Source organism: Ictidomys tridecemlineatus, chromosome 15 (assembly GCF_052094955.1).
Source record: "Ictidomys tridecemlineatus isolate mIctTri1 chromosome 15, mIctTri1.hap1, whole genome shotgun sequence".
NCBI lineage: Eukaryota > Metazoa > Chordata > Mammalia > Rodentia > Sciuridae > Ictidomys > Ictidomys tridecemlineatus.
Window position 1 is genome coordinate 16,262,472 of NC_135491.1, and position 22,995 is coordinate 16,285,466.

Genomic DNA, 22,995 nt, shown 5'->3' on the forward strand with positions numbered 1-22,995 from the left:
TAAAATTTAATTTATTTTTTTAATGTGGTGCTGAGGACGGAACCCAGTGCTGCACACATGCTAGGCAAGCGCCGTACCACTGAGCAACAACCCCAGCCCTATCCCCCATATCTTAGTGGCTATTCCATCTGTCTCCTTACCATATTCTCTTTTCAACACTTTTCTCTGTCCACATATTCTCCTGAATGATCTCCCATATCTCTCAAAGCATCTAAAAGAGGGTGGCCCACTGTGGCACACTCTGTGTGTGATCACACAGTAATCATTCCTTTCCTGGATAATACATAATCAGCTTTCTTCCTGGCTGGCAGAATCCATATCTTATAAGAGATGCTGAAAGTGGAAACTATTCACTTTCTCAGCATTTGTGATTTTGTTGGGTGAGGACCTGAACTGCTGCAGCCAACTTGAAATTGTGTGGAGAGACACTGTGATCACATTGAGGATTACGGAGCAGGAAAAAAGATAAGAGGCTGGGTTCTTGAAATGATTATGCACCTGTTAAGTCAGCTAAGTGGAGAAATAAATGTCTTTATTGTATAAGCCACTTTCAGTTGAGCGTTGTATATTTCCAGCTAAAATCTTCTTAATTGAAATTCCCAAATTTGTATTTCCAGTGCCAACCTTTCCAATGAGCTTCACACACATATCTAAATTCACATTCAGCATCACCTCTTTGATATCCAGCAAGTGTCACCAATTTAACAGAATCAACCCCCCCCATCCTAGATACTTGCTATATACCCATTGTTCCCTATCTTGTTAAATGATACTACTATTCATCCAGGTGCTCAAGACAAATGTTTAGGCATTACTCATATATTCTTTTCCCCTCATATCACAACCAAGCGTAAGCAACTCCTGTAAATTCTATACTCAAATTGTATCCCAATTTCACCATTTATCATTACCTCTACCTTTTACTACTCTAATTCAACCAACCATCAGAATAAGTTCAGTGGTCTTCAAAATAAAATATATATAAGTGCTGTAGTTTGGATAATGGTTTGTATCTCCCCAAAGGTTATGTATTAGAGGTGTAGTCCCCAGGGTGGCAGTATAGGGTGGTGGTCAAAACTTTAAGAGGTGGGTCTTGTACTCTCTAGAGGCAGATTTCCTGCAACCTCTTGAATTTTCAGGAATTTTTTTTGGGGGGGGGCACTGGAGATTGAAGTCTTTCTTGGGTGCCCCTACCACTGAGCTTCATCCACAGCCCTTTTGTAACTTATTATTTAGAGACAGGGTCTCACTAAGTTGCTGAGGCTAGTCTTGAACTTGTGATTTTCTTGCCCAGTCTCCCAAGTTGCTTGGATTACAGGTATGTGCAATTGTACCAGCTAAGAAGAGCATTCTTATAAAAAAGAGCAAACTAGGCTGGGGATATAGCTTAATTGGTAGAGTGCTGCCTAGCATGCTCAAGGCCCTGGGTTCAATCACCAGCAGTACAGGAAAAAAAAAAAAGAAAGAAAATTTAGCCCCAGACAGCCTCTGTGCTCCTGCTAAAATGAATCACTTGCTTTCTCCTGCCACAGATGGCACCACTGCTATCCATGCTATGGGGTAATGCATCCCAAGGGCCTGTGCTGTGCCATTTGGACTTTCAGCCCCATAAACTGGGCTAAATAAAACTATTATTTTTTCACAAGCAGCCTATGTCAAGTATTTTGCTTCATTAACAGTGGTAGAGTGCTGGCCTAGCATGTGTGAAGGCACTTGGTTCAATCCTCAAACCACATAAAAATAAATAAATAAATACATACATACATAAATAAATGTATTGTGTTCATCACCAACTTAATTTTTTTTTAAAAAAAGATTGCTTTTCTCTGAAAGTTGAAATGCCTAATTTCAAAGTAAACAGCAATCATTTCACTGTAGTAGCCAGACTCATTTGCCTATGACCCTGTGTATTACTCAAGGATGGAATCTCAAGAACTTTCTCTTGCTTCTACACACCCCTACTTACTAGAGTCTTGTCTTGGGTGCTCCTTCCACATCTTCCATGACCTAGGGAGGGGGAATAAAGTTTGTTTGGAACTTTCTCTCAGGGACTCAAATTCTTGTTCTTCTGCCTGAGCAATTTTCTTAAAGCTGGGCCCTAATTGAAATGGTAGAATCAAAAGTGCAAGTAAGAGGGCTGGGGATATAGCTCAGTTGGTACAGTGCTTGCCTTGCATGCACATAGGCCCTGGGTTCAATCCCAGCACCAAAAAAAAAAAAAAAAAAAAAAAAAAAAAAAAAAGGTGCAAGCAAGGTGGACAAGGTCGCGCACACCTGTGATCCTGGGGAAGCTGACCCAGAAGAATTGCAAGTTCAAAGCCAGCCTCTACAAAGGCTAGGTTCTAAGCAACTCAGACCCGGTTTCTAAATAAAATACAAAAGAGGGCTGGGGATGTGGTTCAGTGGTTAAATGCTCCTGAGTTCAAACCCAGGTTACCAGCCCTCCTTCCCCCCAAAAAGTGCAAACATCAGAGGTACACCAGAGCTCAGGCTACCAAATTACCAACTGGTCTGGTCTGGTGCAAAAGAGAAACTTCACACAAGTAGAACATAATTACCCCACTGGGGTACAGGAGAGAAGGCATATAAAAGGAACTCTGAGCCTGCCCCAGCGAAGGATGGGGTGGAAGAAAAGTTAGATTGGGAGACAACTAGCCCCACACAGAGATACACACATTGGCCCTAATGGCAAGCCCAGAAATGAAGAACCTTCGCAGACTTTTGCAGACGACTTCTGGAAAAAGAATACAGTGACAGAAACGATCAGCCCCCTCGTGTGTGTGTGTGTGTGTGTGTGTGTGTGTGTAAATAAATAAACCGCCAGTTTCGCTCACATAGTCTTGACCTCCGCGCCACACATCCAAAATTTGTCGAAACAACCCACAATCGAGGCGTGTGATTTAAAATTCAGAAGCTCAGTGTGCTGACAGAATCCTTCGCCCCTTGGTGCTCAAACACAGGGTTGCAGAAAGCACACCCAAGCGTTGAATCACAGTCACCGGTTCGCCGAGCCACACCGTTTTCTCAAAAAGCAAGTGTTTAGTATTTTGCACAGTATCCGGCACGTGCAGGGCTGACAGTGGCCACCTGTAGGCGCAAGCGCGAAGAGGTGGTGGGCGCAGCGCAGTCTGGGAAATGTAGTTTAGTCAAAGAAAGCCGCGGCGCAAAGCATTCTGGAGCTCGTGGTCCATGAGGCCTTCGCAGAAAGCTAGTTCAGATGGCGCAGAGCTCAGTCTAGCCTGGGTCCTCTTTCGGCTCCACCTCGCGGAGGATTCTGGGAAGTGACGTTGTCGGTCCGGGTGGTGGGGCTGGTTTCCATAGCCCGCGGCGCCGGGAGGTGAGTTGGTCTCTGCCCCAGGTCAAGAGAGGGGGCTGGGCTCAGTGTGTGCGGCAGGGGACGGGGGTGGGAACTCCGCAGGCGCAGCTGGCGAGGTTGTGTGTCAGTGTCACTGTGTACAACTATGTGACAGGCTGCGGGTGTGACGCTGTTATCTCGTGTGTCACGGTATGTGTGCGTGCCTGTGTGTGCTTGTGTATGACTGTGACCATCTGTCTCCTGGGGGAAAAACTATGTGTATTTGTGTGCGACTGTCCCTACAGGTGTAGTTGTGTGTTACTGTGAATGGGTTTGTGGGAGACCGAGGTATGACATTGTGTGTCTGTGAATATGTTTGACCACCTGTCTTTAGATACACCTGTGTTGTAATGTTTGTGACAGCAGATGTGATTTTGTGACATGCCCATCAGTTTCTGAAGTTTTAATTTTATATGAGTAATTGTGACAAGATTATGACCTTGAGTGGTGTGCCACTGTGACTGTGTAACTGTCTCTCTGTTGTGTGTGACCACCTATCTTTGTGCTAATATGGCTGTGTGTGATTATGGGTGTGACTGTGAGACTCTGTGTATGTGTATGATTGGGTGAGAATTTGTACGTGTATGTGAGATGGTGGGCTTGATTGTTCAGGACCTAGTTTGTGATTGTAAGGAACAGAAAGATTAAAATTACTTGCTTAAGTTCACACAGTTAATAAGTGACAAAACTTATTAACTGACCCAAACCACAGTTAATAAATGATAGAACTAGGACTCAAAACTGAGCAGTTTGGATGAAGAGTTCTTGATTTTAATGAATAAACTGATTTTTCACACATTGTAAGGATGAATAATGGGAGCTCTGGATTCTGAGAGTCGTGGAGATGATTATGTTTGGTTTTCTACTGTGAACCATTGAAGTGTGGATACATAATCTGGTTTGCTTCCTTACACAGGACACAACCTAAACACATTATGTTGAGACCTTCCACAAATTGGCTACTTTTAGGGGAGGAAAGCCAATCTGAAAGCCCAGTCATCTTCCACTTAGGTCACTGGGTCCTTGTCAAAACTTCCATGTTTGGTGCTAAGAGAGGCTGATCTTGGCTCTTTTTCTGATGTACCAAGTGAGCTGTATTTGGTTTTCATTTTCTCAGTTAATAAAAAAAAAGTTCTTTTCATTTCCAAATGGGAGTATAGAATCAAGCAGGAGCAAGGGTGCTTCTCTGTGTCACATGTTGGCTCATGCAATCTTTTTTATTTTCATTTGTTATTTTTAGATATACATGACAGTAGGGTGTATTTTGACATAAATACATGGAGTATAATTTATTCTAATTAGGAATAAGTTATTATTTCTAAATTATTCCAATTTATTCTAATTCTCATTCTTGTGGTTGTACATGATGTGGAGTATCACTGGTCATGTATACATCTATGAACATAGGAAAGTTATGTTGGATTCATTCTGGCTCATGCAATCTTTTTTTTTTTTTTAAAGAGAGAGTGAGAGGGAGAGGAGAGAGAGAGAGAGATTTTTTAATATTTATTTTTTAGTTTTTGGCAGACACAACATCTTTGTTTGTATGTGGTGCTGAGGATCGAACCCGGGCTGCACGCTTGCCAGGCGAGCGCGCTACCGCTTGAGCCACATCTCCAGCCCCTGGCTCATGCAATCTTGACATTGAGGAAAGAAAGATTTGGAAAGATGGATTAACTTGCCCAAGTTCAAACTCCCAGTGAGAAAAACCGTGAAAAGTCTACCTGGGCCTGGGAACTATGTAAAACCCCAGTCTTTCCATTGCCCTTCTTGCAAAGACTGATGGCCCACTTCAAACTTAGAAATATATTGCCCAAGGGATACTCAGTTTTCTGGATAAAAAAGAAATCTAGAAACTTAAAAGAAATTTCTTTTATGTAGATGCTACTTAAGGCTTCTGCTTTCAGATGCCAAGCAGAATACATTGCTTCTCCTCTCAGCTTGCAGAGGCTTTTGTGGAATATTCCAAGCTCCCCAGAGTTGGCTAGTACAGCATAGCCTAGAATCTGGGGGTAGTGAATCCTAAATTTTAGGTCAAATGAGAAGTTTCCCATTTTCAAAAGGGAAAAAAAATGTTGGCTCTGAGAGGACAAGCAGGTTATTTTGAGTTACAGTTTGTTGTTGGTTTGGAATTATAGTTTGGCAATTTTTTCCTCAGGCTGCTTTTCTGTGGAGTAATAGATAACATCTGTTAGCTCTGAAGATGCTTCTCTAAGGAACAAATGGCATTGGTTCCTCAGGTTTTTGTTGACCATATTCTATTCGGACATTGTGGATTCTTGAAAGGTCAGTTTTTGAATCTCACTTCAGTTGGATTCATGACTTTTAGTTGGTTGCTTTAACTTAAGTTCACTTATCAGTAAAATAGAAATAATAGTATCTACCTTTGCAGTCTTTTAAGTGTTGCACGAGATAATGGCGTGGATAGCATGCATAATATCACTATGTATATTACAGGAAGCACAGCAAGATTTATTTATTCACTTATCCAGTATTTCTGAGTACCTACAATGGTTCAGTGAACCAAACAAATCCTCTCTCTCTTGGATATTACAATCTTGTGTGAAAAGGCAAACAATAAACAGAATGTATGTGACATTTTCAATGGTGATAAATGCTAAGAAGAAAAATAAATCACGATAAGGAAAAAGAGTGACTGGAATAGTGTTCTCTTCAGATAGAATTTTCAGGGAACTTCCTCTGATGAAGTAACAGTTGAACACAGGAATAAAGAGAAAGAGAACGCCTTGCTGATTTTTGGGAGAAGAGTGTTTAGGAAAAAGGAAAAGCAAAGGTAACAGCTGTGAAGGAGGAGTGTCCATAGCATTGGAGTAACAATTAAGAGACCTGTGTACCTGAAGAGGGCTGAGCAAAAGGAGAAGGATAAGAAATGAGGTCAGACGAGCAGCCAGGGGCCAAGTCAAAACCCACCTTGTTGGCCCTGGGATAGACTACAGATTTTGTTGAGTTGGGTTTTATGTCATTTGGGGTTAAATTCAGCATTGGCCTTTTCCTCTGATCTTGGAAAGCATGATTCTTGTTCATATAAAAAGGATATGGGGATTGTGTAGCATTCCCCAACTTGCCAGGCCCTTGGCTATTGATCTGCTCTTTGCTATGGTAAACATTGCATAACTCACGTGTTATGATTTTTCACATGGACTATAAAAGTTGGATTAATGTGGACACTTAAGGCGTAAGAAATTGAAGAAATAGGGGCTGGGATTGTGGCTCAGCGATAGAGCGCTTGCCTAGCACAGGCGGGACCCGGGTTCTATCCTCAGCACCACATAAAAATAAAGGATTGTGTTGTGTCTATCTACACCTAAAAAATAAATGTAAAAAAAAGAAATTGAAGAAGTAAACAAGGGTCTTCTTTCCATTACTCTTCAAAATGTATTTTTGACATATCAGTATAAGTCCTGCCCATCAGAAAAGCATTAATGAGGGACAGTTTCACAGAAATTTTTATCTCATATTTCTTTGTCAGCCCTGTGATTCTAATCCCAGCAAGGAACTTGGGCAATTGTTTTAAAAGTTGAAGAAGGCCAGGCATGGTGGCACATGCCTGTAATCCCACTGACTTGGGAGGTTGAGACAGGAGGATTGAAAGTTCAAAGCCAGCTTCAGCAGAAGTGGGGCACTAAGCAATTCAGTGAGACCCTGTCTCTAAATGAAATATAAAATAGGGCTGGGGATGTGGCTCAGTGATTGAGTGCCCCTGGGTTCAATCCCTGGTACCCACATATACACACAAAAAGTTGAAGAAATGTGATGTTGTTTTTTTTTTAAAGATAAAATGGCTGATTGTAAAAATTAGGTTTATTTATTTTAAATTTTTTTTAGTTGTGGATGGACCTTTATTTACTTATTTATATGCAGTGCTGAGAATCAATCCCAGTGCTTCACACATGCTAGGCAAGCAGTCTACCACCGAGCCACAGCTCCAGCCCTAGATTTATTTATTGTGTAAACTTGGGTCCAATATGACATTTTTAGCCAGCTTATTAATAATCATTGGTAAGTTGGATAGTATAGAAAATGCTTTTTCTACAGGATAGTTAATTTAGGTCAGTCATGTTGGTGATGCTTGTTCATTAACCATTTATGCATTATTAATAAAATTACAAGAATAAAATCATTAAAAAGGATATGGGAACCATCAAGGGGCAATAATTTTATCTTTGTGGGTCTTATACTAGTAAGGTAGAACTGGGATATCATTTTTCTTAACTCTCCCTTTTTAGGACTTTGTTCTTAATCAAAAAAACAAACTGAAGAAGAAATGGCTGTTGGACTTTGTAAAGTCATGTCCCAGGTAAGTTAATAGTTTCAGAAATTTCATCTCCTTTTTCAGAACTTTGGGGCCACAGGGAAAAAATTGCCCAGGGCACCTTCGTCAGTGTTTTCTGCCATTTATTCACCTAAACCATCTACAAAACTTTTAATATCTTTTTTACGTGTGATGAATAGACAGACTGTGATTTATTGAGTTGGGGATGAGTGCTCTATTAAACAGGGAGATCAAGGATAGACTCTCTGAGAAGGTGACACTACAGCAAAGCAAAACTTCAGTGAAAGTAGAGAGTAAGTTTGTATAAATTAGGGAAGCAAGAGTAGCAAGGACTGGGCTGGGGCTGTGTAGCTCAGTGATAGAGCATGTGCCTCACATGTGAGGCACTGGGTTTGATCCTCAGCATCACATAAAAAAAAATAAAGATTAAAAAAAAAGAATAGCAAGAACCAAGTTATTTTGGTGGGAGCATGTTTGGTTTGATCCAACAATAGCACTGAGCCAGTGTCCTGGGGGTAGGAGGGAGTCAGCACTATGAGGTCACAAGTGTAGCTAGGGGCCAGATTCTGTAGGCAATTGAATGTCATTAGAACTTTGAGTTTTGTTCTAAATGTGAAGGAGAGCCTTTGGAGTGCTTGTGATATGATTTGATTTGATGTTTTAAAATAAATAGAAAGCATGGGAAATAGGGTAAAAGCAGGTGATAACAATCTGAACCCTGTGGGGAGCATTAGAGCTGGAGAAATTCTGTGTATGTATTGAAGATAGAAAATGGAATTTGATCCAGGATTGGTTGTGGAGTGTAAGAAGAAAAACGAAGTCAAGGATGACTACAAAGATTTTTGGCTGGGTAGCTACACAAATAGTCATCCCATTTACTCAGAAATACATGATAGAGACTCTTGGATATATTGAGAGACCAAAAGGAATGCTGACTATATATCTGCAGTTCAGGACTAGAAATGTGAATTTAAAGCCATGGGACAAGATAAAATTATCTCGAAGTCAAGGTTCTGGCAAATGTTAATAGGAAAGAGATCCAGGACCAAGTTTGGGACATTTTAACAAGTCAAGAAGAGGAGGAATCAGAAAGAGATGAAAACAACCGAGTGTTGTGGAATATGCCTGTAGCTCCAGCTACTTAGGAGGCTGAGGTGGGAGGATTACTTGATTCCAGGAAAATAATTTTATTAGAAAACAATTACATGTGCCAGGTGCAGTGGTATTTTCCCTAGATTATTTAGAGCTTTAAACTCTGGATGAATTTATCTTTTTTTACTGGGACCATATGGGAATCTAAGCACTTGGTGAATAAGAATTTATTTTTATTTCAGGGGTTGGTGACTTTCAAAGATGTGGCTCTAGACTTTTCCCAAGAGGAATGGGAATGGTTGGACCCATCTCAGAAGGATTTATACAGAGAAGTCATGTTTGAAAACTACAGGAACTTGGCATGGCTTGGTAAGGATGTTTCTCCCCGATAAATCCAAAATTTCCTTCTGAGATGTTTTTATTTCCTCAATCAGTAATATCTAGGACATTTTGAAGGTACTTGAATTTCTACCTTCTGTTTCCAGGAAGTGATTGGAAGTAGTTTTTTAGAGTTGGAAATGAGTAGTTCCCTTTGCTATAGAATGGTGGTTTGAAACAGCAACATCAGCATGCCTTGTGAATTTGTTAAATACAAACTGTAGGACCCCACTCTAGATCTACAAAAACAGAAATTCAGGGACTGTGTCTAGTAATCTGGCTTTTAATAAGTCCTCCAGTGATCCTGATGCCTGTCAAAGTTCCAGAGCCAATGTTGTTTCTGATTCAGTAGGTCTGAGTTGGGGCCTGAGAATTTGCATTTCAAATTAGTGCCGAGGTGATGGCTACTTCTGTTGTAGAGCTTTGAGAGCCACTGCTATGGAATAGTTTCACCTTCCTAATCCTACATACAAGCACCATTCCATTCTTTGACCCTTAAAGGTCATTTCTTGCCTGATGATCAAGAAATTGGGTCTGGGACCTGGAACAACTGCAGCATGTTGATTTATCTGTCTCTGGCTTTCATTTTTCTTACCCTATAAATAGGCCTCTCCATTTCTAAGCCCAACATGATCTCCTTATTGGAGCAAGGAAAGGAACCTTGGATGGTGGAAAGAAAGATGTCACATGATCAGTGTGCAGGTGAGTGACAGATAACTGGGCAGGGAAGGCCATTGTAAGGTACCCACACAAGTGGTCCTGAGGAGGCTTCCCTGAACTTCAGGTGGCAAGGAAACCTCTTTAGCATGTGCTCCCCTAGACACCTCAACTTGACCTTGGGGTTTTTCCTTCCAATTTTATCACATTTTATTTTCTAGTCTTTTACCTGTACCCTAAATCTTAATCCTTTCCATTTCTTTTTCTCTATTGTGGTCAGAATTGCATACTTTTCTAGATTTCCTTTTTTTTGACCTTTTACTTTTGTCAAAAATGTTATTAAAGATATACATGCATGCTCTTTAGAAAAAAACCCAGTAGTTTGACAAAGCTAGTTTTCTTTAAAAAAAAAAAAAAAAAAAGGAATTCATTTACTCTGCTCTCCAGTTGCCGTCTCTGTAGAGGGATCTACTTTCTTTTATACCTTTTTGGTGTTTCCCTAATGCCTCTAAAAATATGTTTAATATTGCTATTTCCTGATTTTTTTTCAGATTTAGTCCTTATCCAATACCTTTTGACTGAGAAAATAAAGATTTAGCACTTTCTTATTCTGAACTCAACATATGTACAGATATTAATATCAACTCCTATCTTATTGATATCATAATTTTGATTGACTCATTATTCAATATTTACATTGTTATGGGTATTTATTTATTTAATGCTAGTCATAGTCAAATTGTGCACATATCAATATTGCTTTTTCTTAAAACTTTTTGTTTTCCCCAAAGTTAATAATGATCTGGAGATTTTGTTTTATCTTCTGTTTAATTTTATATATATTTATATATAAATAAAATCCAATTCCCAATTCCCCTCAATTATCTAAAACTCTCAAGCTACTCAGACACATTAGGTAACCTGTCAGTTTCATCTTGGAAAAATCTCTCCTGGAGTCTTAAGAGATGCTTCACTCTAGACAAATGGTCCATTACATCTACTTGTACTCAATTTGGATTTATCTGATATTTTCTTATGATTAGGTCGAGTATGCATATTTTGAAAGAATACCACAGAAATAATATTGTGTCCCTCAGTACATCATATCAAAGAATTTACAATGTTGATGTGCCTTATTATCTATGATACTAACTTTGCTTGCCTAGTGAGGGTGGTGTCTACTTGTTTTTTCCATTATAAAGTTCTTATTTTTCTATTAATAATTAATAACTATCTTGTAGGAAATACTTTGAAACTATTCAACTTCTCATAAAACTTTTGCTTATTAATTTTAGCACCACAGGAATATGTATATTCGTATATATCTGTCTATACACATATAAAAAAATAGGATCATTCTGTGTGGAAGAACTGTTTCTTCTCCCCCATATTCTTATGAATTCAATTATATTTGTAGATTTATGTATTTTTTCTATGAAATAAAGACTTCATAGAATTTAAAGAGATTCATCTTTATATTGCTAGATTTATGGATTTTTTCCTATGGAGTTAAATCCAATGAATCATTATTTTGTTGCTCAGTTTGTTCCAGTTTTGGCCATCAGAATCTCCATGTTGGTTCCTTTGAGCTTTTCACATGTTCCCCTCCATTTTTTGATCACTTCCTTCCTTTTGGCACCACAGAGTATATCCCAGGTTCATTTTGTTTTCCTTGCCCAGCCTTGAATCTGTCACTTCTCTAAGAAACCTGGTTCTTTTTTATTGGGAAATGGTGTTTAGAAACCAAAATCTGGATTCTAGATGTGCTCATTGCTGTCAGGCCATCACAGCAGATAGAGATAGGAAATAAGTGCATGTATAAACACAAACTTCTATTTTTATTTCTGCCTCTGTCTCTTTATATATTAAAACTCTTCATTTATATTAGTAATTAGATTCTAGTGTAACTCCAAGCTGGGGTAATTGTAGCCTTCCTCTTTTACTTATTTGTAATTTCTTTTTCTGACAATGATAAACAATATATTTACTTACTTGCTCAATTTTAGTATAGATGTGAACTATATATACTAATTTTTCTAGTTTATTCATCTGAGATATAAATTTACTCATTTGATTCAAAAATTTTAGTATATACATAAAATATATACCCTAAATTTTCTAACTTATTCATCTGTAAAATACAAATTTCCTAACTACATTCAAACTACGGATGTATGTGTAGTTTCTTGTATCTTATTTGCAACACATTCTTGGGGAGTTAGATTGTCTTTATTTATTTGTAGAACTTTTTAAAATATATTGAGTATTATTAATTTTTCTAGAGAAAACGTGTTTGTTTTCTTTTCCCAGAATGTCTCTTGCCTTTTCCCAGAATGTGTCGTGCCTTTTAACTTGTGATTTCTTTTCAAAAATAGAAGTTTTTAATGTTAATGTCAGATCTGTCTTTTTCTTTATAGTTCATCCTTTGTAGCCTCATTTACTAAATCTTCCCCTAGTAACTAGGGTCATAAAAATATTCTGTTTGGTTTTTTGCAGTACCAGAGATTGAACCCAGGGGTGCCCTACCACTGAGCTACACTCCTAGCCTTTTTTATTTTTTATTTTAAGATAGGGCCTTTGCTAAGTTGCTGTGGCTGGCCTTGAATTTGTGATTCTCCTATTTCAGCCTCCCAAGTTACTGGGATTATAGGCCTGTGCCATCATACCCAGCTCAGCCCTTTATTCTTTTTTTTTTTTTTTTTGAGAGAGAGAGAGAGAGAGAGAGAGAGAATGAATTTTAATATTTATTTATTTATTTTTAGTTCCCGGCAGACTCAGCATCTTGTTTGTATGTGGTGCTGAGGATCGAACCCGGGCCTCACGCATGCCAGGCAAGCGCGCTACCACTTGAGCCACATCCCCAGCCCCACGTTTATTCTTATTTTTTATTTTGAGACTGTCTTACTAATTTGTCTGGGCTGGCCTCAAGCTTGTAATGCATCTATCTCAGCTTCCCAAGTAGTAGGGATTACTGGCAGACACCACTGTACCCCACCCTCTTGTATTATTTTTAATAGTTTTAAGGTTTTTGTTTTTCACTTTTAGGCCTATAATCTCTGTGGACTTTAATTTTTAAATATGGTGTGTGAATTTATTGACTAATGCATTTCTTCACTGATAGATGATAATGCTGCCTTCATCTGCATGCCAAGTTCTTATATTTGTGTGATTCTTACATCTGCCCTCTTCTTTTCATTCCACTGTTTATTTCTAAACCAGTGCTACACTGTTTTCCTTACTATGTAGCTTAATATTCCTTTAGTGTTCTAAGTGGTTATCACTGGCAAGTAGAGCAAATATTAATTTGCATGTATTTATCTCTATCTAGCCAGCTTGTTGTACTGTTTTATTCACTTCTCTGAATTTCTTAGAGTATGCTTCTTGCTTTAACAAAGTCTTAGTGAATAAAAATGTAAAGACTTTTTTGGGGGGACATGTTATAATCCAGTATGCCTTTATCTGGGGCCTCTGCTGCAGGCCGTCATTCAGATTGACATTCAGATCCCTGTTGGGATCATCATGTCCTTGGAATCTTATACTAAAGCCAGCAAGGCAGAGAAGGAGGAAGAGAAAGGAAAAGGGCATGGGGCAGGGCCAGGGGCAGAAGGGAGATTAAGGCATACATACACACAAAAAGAGAAACAAGATAAAAATGAATGGATGTTGAGGGATCTCTCAGGACATTTTCAATGGGCCAATTTGGAATTGACATTTGTGATGTCTATCTCTTCTGATTTGCCAAAACTTAGTCATATGGTTACAAGAGAAAGTTGGCTGATGCAATTTTTGTGTATCTAGGAGGAAAAGGAAAAATATTTACTACATATGTTTTCCTTTCTAGTATTTTTATCTTCCTTTACTTTTTCTCCTTTTTGACTATATCAGTTTCCTTATCTGTGTCTTACAGGTGCAGTTTTTATTCTTTCTGACATTAAGGAATTGTTTCCATCTTAAATGTGTACACACAAACACATACACATACATATATGTAAACATTTAAATAGCAAGGTATTTTCTATTTTTATATATTTCCAGCATCTTTGAAGTGATTAATTTTTCTCTAATGTTTTTTTCTTCTATAAAAACTTAAAGAGCCAGGTGCAGTGATGCACACCTGTAATTTTAGCTATTTTGGAGGCTCAGGCAGGAGGACCAAAATTCAAGACGAGCTTTGGCAACTTAGGGAAACCTAAGAAACATAGTGAGACCCTATTTCAGAACTAAATAATAAATAGGGATGGGGATATAACTCAATGAAAAAGCACCCCAATTTTTTAATCCTTAGTACCAAATAAATAGAAAAAGACTTATAGAAGAGAAATTCTATAATAATTTATCACGATGTTTTTTTCTTGCCAAACTGTTCTTGCCTTTCTGAATTGCATATTTGATCATGTGGATTATTAAATTTAATAAAAAGATTCAATTTTTAATATGTAAGAATTTTGGTGATTGATCTGGTATCAGAACAGTGAAATAAACTAGTGGAACAGTATAGAAAATATAGAGAGCATAAGAACAATGAGTAGATCAGTGAAACACTCAGGTTTATATGAGAATTTATAGTAAGAAAGGGTAGCTTTTCAAATCAATGAGGCAAAGAGTTTCTTAAAAGTTATAAATAATATTTGTATAATACTAGATTTTAGAAAGTTGTTCCTAGAATGACATCAAAGCCAGCATCTATAATGGAAAAATGAGAGCTTTAAGTTTACATAATTAAATTTTTTTATCAAAGCTCTGTAAATGAAGGGGACATAAAACAATAAAAAGTGGTGAAAAGGGAAAATATTTTCATAGGCTTAATGCCCTAAATATATAAGTAACTTCTATAAATCACCTAGAAGATATATAGTTCAATTAAAATGTATGCAAAAATACATCATAATATATATAAAAGATATATAAATTTGCATAAAAAGATACTCAATTTTATAATCAAAATTATAAGAACAGAGAGGTATTCTTTACTTATGTAGGCAATGATTTTAAGATGATGTTAGCCAGTGTAGGTGGGTTTTGAGATGTGCTCTTTCTATACTGTTGATAAATTTTTTAGAAGGCAGTTTGACTGAGAGAATATTAATATTTTCAATATGTACAGTTTAATTTAATGCTTCTACTTTTAGAAATGGATCTTGGAGAAATGCAAAATTATACAAAATCACATTATTAGAAGTTGCTTATTTGATTTCCTTTTTTCCCTATTATTTTTATTGGGGCATTATAGTTATATGTAATGTTTGGGATTTGTTGTTATGTATTTGTACATGCACACAAATATTACAATATAATTTATCGAAGATCATTCCCGAGTATTTGATTTCTTTTTCATTTTAGGAATAATTTATTTTTAGTTGCTTATAGACTTTTATTTATTTATATGTGGTGCTGAGAATCAAACCCAATGCCTCACACATGCTAGGCAAGCACTCTACCACTGAGCTACAGCCCATGCCCCCAGTATTTGATTTCTAAATAGTTAATTTTTTTCAAGTGTTGACTGCAAGGAGTAATAAAAACACATATTTAAAAATACATGTTTCACATTAAGATACATATTTAAAGATATATATATGGTATATGTATCTTCATGTTAAGCATGTAATTATAAACACCAAGTACAACTGAACTAAATATTATATGTTTAACTTTAAAACATAAATGAATATTCACTAGCTTTTTTAAAAAAGTTTTTTTGTAGTTGTGTCTGGACAGAATGCGTTTATTTGTTTATTTTTATATAGTGCTGAAGATCAAAACCAGTGCCTCACACATGCTAGGCAAGAACTCTGCCACTGAGCCACAGTACCATCCCCTCACTAGCTTTTAATTTTGTTTTTGTTTTGGTTTTTTGGTGCTGGGGATTGAACCTATGGCCTTATACATTCTAAGCATCTGCTCTACCACTGAGCTACAACTCAAGCTCCTTCATTAGCCTTTTGGTATAGTGCCAGTGCTTTTTATTTGAATATGGTCTGTTGATTGGAATTCAGCTTTCATTTTTCTTATATAAACTACACTCATCATGTATGATTTCCATTGCAAAACACAAACCGATGTGGGTACAGAATTTTTGTAGAGTTTGTTTTTATCAGGCATTTACAATTTGATTTTTTACCTAATTCAAAAACAAGTTTTAAGCAATTTGCTTCTGCTCTATTTTTCTAAAGCTTTTAACGGTTTTCATTAAAACAATTTTCTTTTAGCACTCAATTAATTAAATATTTAAGCACATAATTATAAATACAACTGAACTAAATAAATTGAGGGCAGAACTGATTCTTGGCTTGTAAGTAACTGAGTTTGGGGGATACAAGTGCAAAAATCTATTATTAGTTGTTTTATTACCTGAAGTATGGCTCAATCAGCCTTTGAACGAGATAGTTTTTATTGATGCTGACACTGAGAGATATCTATAGTGTTTTATGGGAGGAAAAAGCAGGTTGTAAATAGTATGTATGTAAAAATTGTATATATTTGTCTGTACAGGGAAAGAGAATTCTAGGAGGATATTAAATGTTGACATCAGCTAACAATGGTCGTGGTTTTGGAGGATATTTTGAAAGAATCTTCTTTGTAGATTTTTAAAATTTTGTATTTTTATTTGTTTAAAAAGAAAAATATTAAGGAGCAGCTCTAATACTGATTCTTAGTTGTAGTGCCCAGACAGATCCAGAATGACAGGGAAATCCTTCCATGTATCATTCTCCCTGTGAGATTCCCTTCAACCAAATGCCGTTCACAGGTTCAGGCTCTGTGTTAGTTACTCTATTCTCTGTGTCACATGAGTATTTATGCTTCAAGTGAGTTTCTCTTGACATTTTCCACAATGTTGGTGACTTTTACAAGTCAGCTTGGTTTCACCCTTTCACAAGATGATGGGAGGAAAGTATAAAATGCAATGTCTTGGGCCATATTATTCGTTCTAGAAACCTCTTTTTTCTTCAGAATTTTCTTTTATATTATTGATCATTTTGACCATGTGTTCTTTAATTTTCTAAGTTCAGAAATAAAATCCTTGCAGAATTCTGATTGATATTTACCTGGCTTAATTAACATGAGGTAAAAGTATGCACACATTACTTTTTTTCTTTTGGTGCAGTTATATCATACATTTGTTTGTTTAAATCTTCTTTCACATACATATAACATTTTATAGAACCTTTTAGTGTTCCTGCAAACCATACACCCTTCTCTCTTGTAATTACTTATATGTCATTTCTAATCTTTCCTTACTGCCTTTACTTCAAGTTCGTTCCCACTGTCTTGCCACTTGCAGAGTAGCTTCTGCCCCTCTATAGAGTTTGACTAAATCCAGGTACTTTGCTTCGTTTTTATACTCCTCAGCTTACTGAGATGCATAAGGTAGTTCTGACCATTCTCTTTTTTCTCTTTTCAAAACTCCTTTCTGAGTTTTTTGTGCCTTTAACTGACTCCTGTCCCTACTTTTCTGTCTTTCCTTATTAACCATAAGATCATCATCACATTAACTTGGATCTCTCTCCAGTGCTAATAAGATTTTCTGTAATGATGGAAATAATATATGACTGTGCTTTCCAGTACAGAAGCCACTAGCCACATTGGCCAGCCACATTGTGTCTAGTGTGATTGAGGAGATGAATTTTTAAGTTTTTAATTTTAATTAAATATTTAAATGCCACATATAACTAGTGGCTGCTATATTGGACAGTATAGCCCTACATAGTCTTTTAAAGAAGGGGACTGAATCTGTAAGTCTGTGTCATTGGTTTGGCTACTCTTTGCAACAAAATTTGATGTTAGCAATGAATTTTCTTTTCCTTCTTAAGATTTTCCCGCAAGTCCCAGACTTTTCTCCCCAGACTTCCCACCAAAATCTCCTGAGTTTCATGCCAGTAATGTAATGATGATTTACTTTGTCAATATAGTTGTCCTTTAGTGCCTGCAGGTTTTTGGATCCAGGTCCTCTACGGATTCCAAAACACATGGAAACTCAAATCCTTTATATAAAATTATATAATATTTGCATATCACTTATGCACATCCTCATATAATTTGAATCATCTCTGTATTACTTATAATGCCTAATACAAAATAATGCTATGTAAATAGTTGTTGGAGTATATTGTTTGGCAAACAATGACAAAAATGTCTATGAATGTTTAGTACAAATACATTTTTTCTAATATTTCAATCCACAGTTAATTGAATCCATGGATGTGCAACCTTGCAGATACAGAGGGCTGGCTGTATATCAGTTTGTCTGTTGCCCACCAGATCAGCATATGGGAGACTAGGTCCATGATATAGTAAGAACTTTTCCTCTTCTAATGTCTTAGATCAGCCTACTTACTGTATGGTTCTAATTGGATTCCAAAGTTGATCATACTGTGATTCTAACTTCTATCCAGTTATACAATATAACTAGCTGGGAATTACATATCTCTAATATCAATAACATTGCCTGGATTCATTTTAACCCTAAAGAGTTTACTTTTCCTATTTTTTGTCTTGTCACTTGACAGCCTTTTGCATAATCCCTATTCAAACATTGATGTAATAATATCTGAGTCTACTAGTGATGTGGGTACAAGAGTTACTAAGTCCTGAATTATTTTATGATAAATATCACTAAGTATCTGTAATAAGCCCAACACTGGTGGATGTGTTATAAATATTCTTGTTCTCTTATCATTCTTGCAAGGTAACTTCATTTTGTCAAATAGAAAACTGAGACTCAAGAAGTAGGTTAATCAGTTTGTTGAGGGTAGCTACCTAGATACAGAGATAGGATTCAATCCCATCCTTGTCTGGCCCCAAAGAGTGTGTTGTTTTACTGTGCCACATGGGTGTCCATTTGATTCTTTTCCAGTTTACCTGAAACCATATTTCCTTTTTCTCCTCAGTTACTGATGTAGGTGAATTTCCTTTTCTTTTTTGTTAAATGCTATCATGACATCATTGGCTCCTAAGTATTTCTCTACTCCATCAAAGTGAATATGTCTTCCACACATACAATTATTATTTCCTGCTCTCTACTTTCCCCAGGACATTCTCCCATGAGGAATTCATTCCCTTTCAGTATTCATATGCCTTTTTTAAAGTGGTTGGAGTTCTAGGCGCCTCAGAATCCCCCAGGTTGAAAAATACCTGTAGTCTTCTCCCTTTAGGCTTCTTTTACTTGGCATTACGCTTAGACATTGTATAAACATTTTTATTTTATAAATTTGTCTGGAGTAGAGAAAAATTTGTTATTGGTAAGAAGGAATATAATGGGCTTGGACATTGCTGTCCTATAACAGGACAGGAAGTCTGGGAGAGTGGGCAAGCGAACAAAAAGAAAGAATGAAGAAAGAATGAACAATGTTAAGTACCTACCGGAAAATAAGTGAGCAAAGCCCTCTCAGGCCTGGGCTGATATAGGGGCCCATGTAGGAGAGGATCCAAGGCTGTGCACAGGAGAACTGACGAGGTTGGGGGCTTTTCCTGGGTGGTGGATGTGTTGGAAAGAAGGAAGATGCAGACACAGACATCTTCTGTTTTTTGACTTTCAGTTTTGTGCTTCCATAGTCTGGAGGAAGATTTCCTTTTCAACAGATAGGAAACTGTTTTGGGGAAGAGTTCATCTCATTAACCCCAATGTGGTAATATATGCAGTTCTAAAATAATCCCACATTATATCCTAATTTGAAAATGGCTCAGTTAGTAAAATAGTTGTCATATTTTAGAAGCCTGATCATAACCTTGAAAACCAAGCTATAGCCTCCAGAAATTATTCTTTAGTGAATTCTGATGTCTTTTTTCTTAACATCTATTCTAATGATGATCTATCTCATATTAGCTAGTCTTGCATTATGTATCATGTTGAATCATTGTATGCACAAGTTTTATCTCTCTTTGTAGAGTTTATAAAAGGGAGGACACTATCTCAGACTTTTTTCCCCTCTACTAGGTCCTAGGCATATAGTCATAGATTCTGTATATTTAATATATTGTCTAAAATTAAATTAAATTAAATTAAAAGGATTTTCTTATTTTCCTCTTTTTTGAGGTCATTTTTAAGAAAAGCTTTTCTTTCACCTTGGTTCAACCAACATCCTTTCCTGAAAGTATTGTCTACTTGGCAGGCATCATTTTTCTCTTGATGAGAAAAACTGATTTCTTCTAGATACTTTAGAAAACAACAATAATTTTCCTCTGGACCCTGATAAAATCTTAGAAGTTTTTGAGCAGCATAAGTGGAAAATATTACAAGATATTAATCTAGCAGCATCCATTCATCAAGATGTCATTGCTCCAGGCATGACATGCCACTATAAGAAGAAAAAGGAATAAATATAAGTCCATACCCTCGTGGAACTTTCAGTCATATGAGTATCAGTCAGGGTGGACTGGAGTCTTTAAAGACTAGAGGCAGAGAAAACAATCAAGGCTTAATCAGGGCTGGGGCTGTGGTTCAGCAGTAGAGCACTCTCTTCGCACATGGGAGACCCTGGGTTTGATCCTCAGCAAAAAATAAATAAGTGAAAAAAAATATTAATAAGGAAAATAAAGGTATTGTGTCCAACTACAACTACAAAATAAATATTAAAAAAGACTTAATCAGTCATCCTCAATTCCTTCTCTTTCTGGCATTTAGCTTTGTCTGCCTCTTATGCCCTACTTTGTCCTGATTTGCTATCACTGCGTCCCCAACACATATGCTGTCTTTGATCAACCTCTTTATTCTTTGTATTTTGTTCATATTGCATGGCCATATTTGGGAGATGCTAGAACCATGTACTTTATTCCTTCTTTTCCCTCAATTAAATTTTCCCTAAAGGTTCCTTTCTCCTAGAAAAGTGAAAAAAAGAAGACATTTATTTTCTTGATATTTTTCAGACTGGGAGTCATGGTGTGAAATGAAGGAATTGTCTCCAAAATTGTTCATTGATGAGGAAGAAATATCCCAGTGCATGGTAACAGAAAGACTCACAAGTCATGGCCTTGAATGCTGCAGTTTCAGAGAAGGCTGGAAATATGAGGGGTTTGAGTGGTATCGGGGAAATCAGGAGAGCCATTTCAGGCAAATGACAACTCTTAAGGACATCTCTACTGGGAAAAGACACAATGAATATAATAATTCTGGGAGAAGCCTCCCCCTGAAGTCAGTACTGTTAGCACAACAGAGAGTTCCCACAGTAAAACAAGCCCATAAATTTGATATATATGATAAATTCTTCACCCAAAATTCAGTTATAATTGAATATGAAAGACTCCATGCTGAGAAGGAATCTTTGACAGATAATGAATATGAAGAATTGAATCAAATTACTCACTTTAATAAAGATACACGAATTCCTTCTGGTGAGAAACCTTATAAAACTAATAATTTTTCAAATTTCTTAAGTATCCACTCATTATTTACTGAACATCCAACTCAACATAATCATTTTGGAAAATTACCCCATGAATATGATGAATGTGGTGAAGTCTTAAGCTGTTACTCATTCTTTAATCAACCTCAGAGAATTCACAGTGGAGAGAAAGCATGTGCATGCAATGACTGTGGGAAAGCCTTTAGCCATGACTTCTTTCTCAGTGAACACCAAAGAACTCATATTGGAGAGAAGCCATATGAATGTAAAGAATGTAACAAAGCCTTCAGGCAGAGCGCACACCTGGCTCAGCACCAGAGAATCCACACAGGAGAGAAACCCTTTGCATGCATTGAATGTGGGAAGGCCTTTAGCCGTTATGCCTTCCTTGTTGAACATCAGCGAATTCACACAGGAGAGAAACCATATGAATGTAAGGAGTGTAATAAAGCCTTCAGACAGAGCGCACACCTTAATCAGCACCAGAGGATTCACACTGGAGAGAAACCCTATGAATGTAATCAGTGTGGAAAGGCCTTCAGCAGACGCATAGCCCTCACTCTTCATCAAAGAATTCACACAGGAGAGAAACCCTTCAAATGTAATGAGTGTGGGAAGACTTTTGGCTATCGCTCACACCTTAATCAACATCAGAGAATTCATACCGGAGAAAAGCCCTATGAGTGCATCAAGTGTGGCAAGTTTTTCAGGACTGACTCACAGCTTAATCGACATCATAGAATTCATACTGGAGAGAGACCATTTGAATGCAGTAAATGTGGGAAAGCCTTCAGTGATGCTTTAGTTCTAATTCACCATAAGAGAAGCCATGCAGGAGAGAAACCCTATGAATGTAGCAAATGTGGGAAGGCCTTCAGTTGTGGCTCCTACCTTAACCAACACCAGAGAGTTCATACAGGAGAGAAACCCTATGAATGTGATGAATGTGGGAAGGCTTTCCATCAGATCTTGTCCCTTAGACTACACCAGAGAATTCATGCTGGAGAGAAACCCTATAAATGTAATGAATGTGAGGATAATTTTAGCTGTGCCTCAGCTCTCAGACGACATCAGCGAATTCATAATAGAGAAACACTATGATAATAACAAATATAGGAAAGAAATCATTTAGTCACCATCCAGTCCTTATCGAATATCAGTGAATTCTGTTTGATTAGTAAAGTCTACTATGTAGTCCATATGAAAAAGCCTTTAGTACACCATCATCCATTATTTGAAATGACTGGAGTAGTAGACTTTCTCCCCTGCTCAGTACCCCACCCTCAATTTTTTTGATTCTGATGAAACTGTTATTCAAGGACAACAGTAGATTGGTCACAGGCTGGCCAATTATTTCCCCTCAACCTAGTTATTAATAAAATAGCCCCTTCTGGACCAATACAGTCCTTGAAGTATTGTTAAGAGTAGTAAAAATTATAATTTCTATTTTTGGAATTTCAAGCTTTGAGGATTTAATGGGGTTAAAAACTCACCAGTAGCCTTTGCCATCCCATGTGGAAAGCCTTCCCAAAGAGATTTCTAATAGAGGAAAGTGGACATGAGAAACAGAAATCTGATGACATTGTTTGATCTGGAACCGTCATACATGTTGACTGCACATCCTTTACTTTTGTTTTCATGATTCAATAAATTTCCTTTTTTTTTGCTTATGGTAATTTGAATTAGATTTTTGCCTCTTGGAATTAGAATACCAACTCATATACCTTATATTTGTAATACTTAATCTTTTATATGGCATAATCCAGGCACAATGGCACATGCCTATAATCCCAAGGATTTAGGAGGCAAAGGATTGAAAGTTCAAGGCTGGCCTCAGCAACTTAGGGAGAGCCTGTTTCAAAAAATAAAAGAGAAAGTGC

General features: G+C 37.1%; 1 protein-coding gene across 5 annotated transcripts; it reads left to right on the forward strand.

The window, feature by feature from the left end:
• Positions 1 to 3,177: 3,177 nt before the first annotated feature.
• Znf527 (zinc finger protein 527) lies at positions 3,178 to 22,791 on the forward strand. 5 transcript variants are annotated; one of them, XM_013365286.4, is made up of 6 exons: positions 3,178 to 3,337; positions 5,514 to 5,641; positions 7,603 to 7,673; positions 8,984 to 9,110; positions 9,726 to 9,821; positions 20,640 to 22,791. In XM_013365286.4, the coding sequence occupies exons 3-6, from the start codon at positions 7,641 to 7,643 to the stop codon at positions 22,214 to 22,216; spliced, it is 1,833 nt and encodes a 610-aa protein (XP_013220740.2). In that variant the 5' UTR covers positions 3,178 to 3,337; positions 5,514 to 5,641; positions 7,603 to 7,640; the 3' UTR covers positions 22,217 to 22,791. The 5 variants fall into 5 exon arrangements, with proteins under 5 accessions (XP_013220740.2, XP_021576020.2, XP_040135388.2 ...); XM_040279454.2 differs by lacking the exon at positions 3,178 to 3,337 and adding an exon at positions 3,414 to 3,505; XM_021720345.3 differs by lacking the exon at positions 5,514 to 5,641.
• The last annotated feature ends 204 nt before the right edge of the window (positions 22,792 to 22,995 follow it).

What these genes read in the sequence shown, in the direction of transcription:
- Znf527 (XM_013365286.4), top strand. Translation starts at nt 7,641, where the DNA reads ATGGCTGTTGGACTTTGTAAAGTCATGTCCCAG. An exon ending in CAGGAACTTGGCATGGCTTG is followed by an intron (nt 9,111 to 9,725) that starts GTAAGGATGTTT and finishes CCCTATAAATAG; the next exon opens with GCCTCTCCATTTCTAAGCCC. An exon ending in GTCACATGATCAGTGTGCAG is followed by an intron (nt 9,822 to 20,639) that starts GTGAGTGACAGA and finishes GATATTTTTCAG; the next exon opens with ACTGGGAGTCATGGTGTGAA.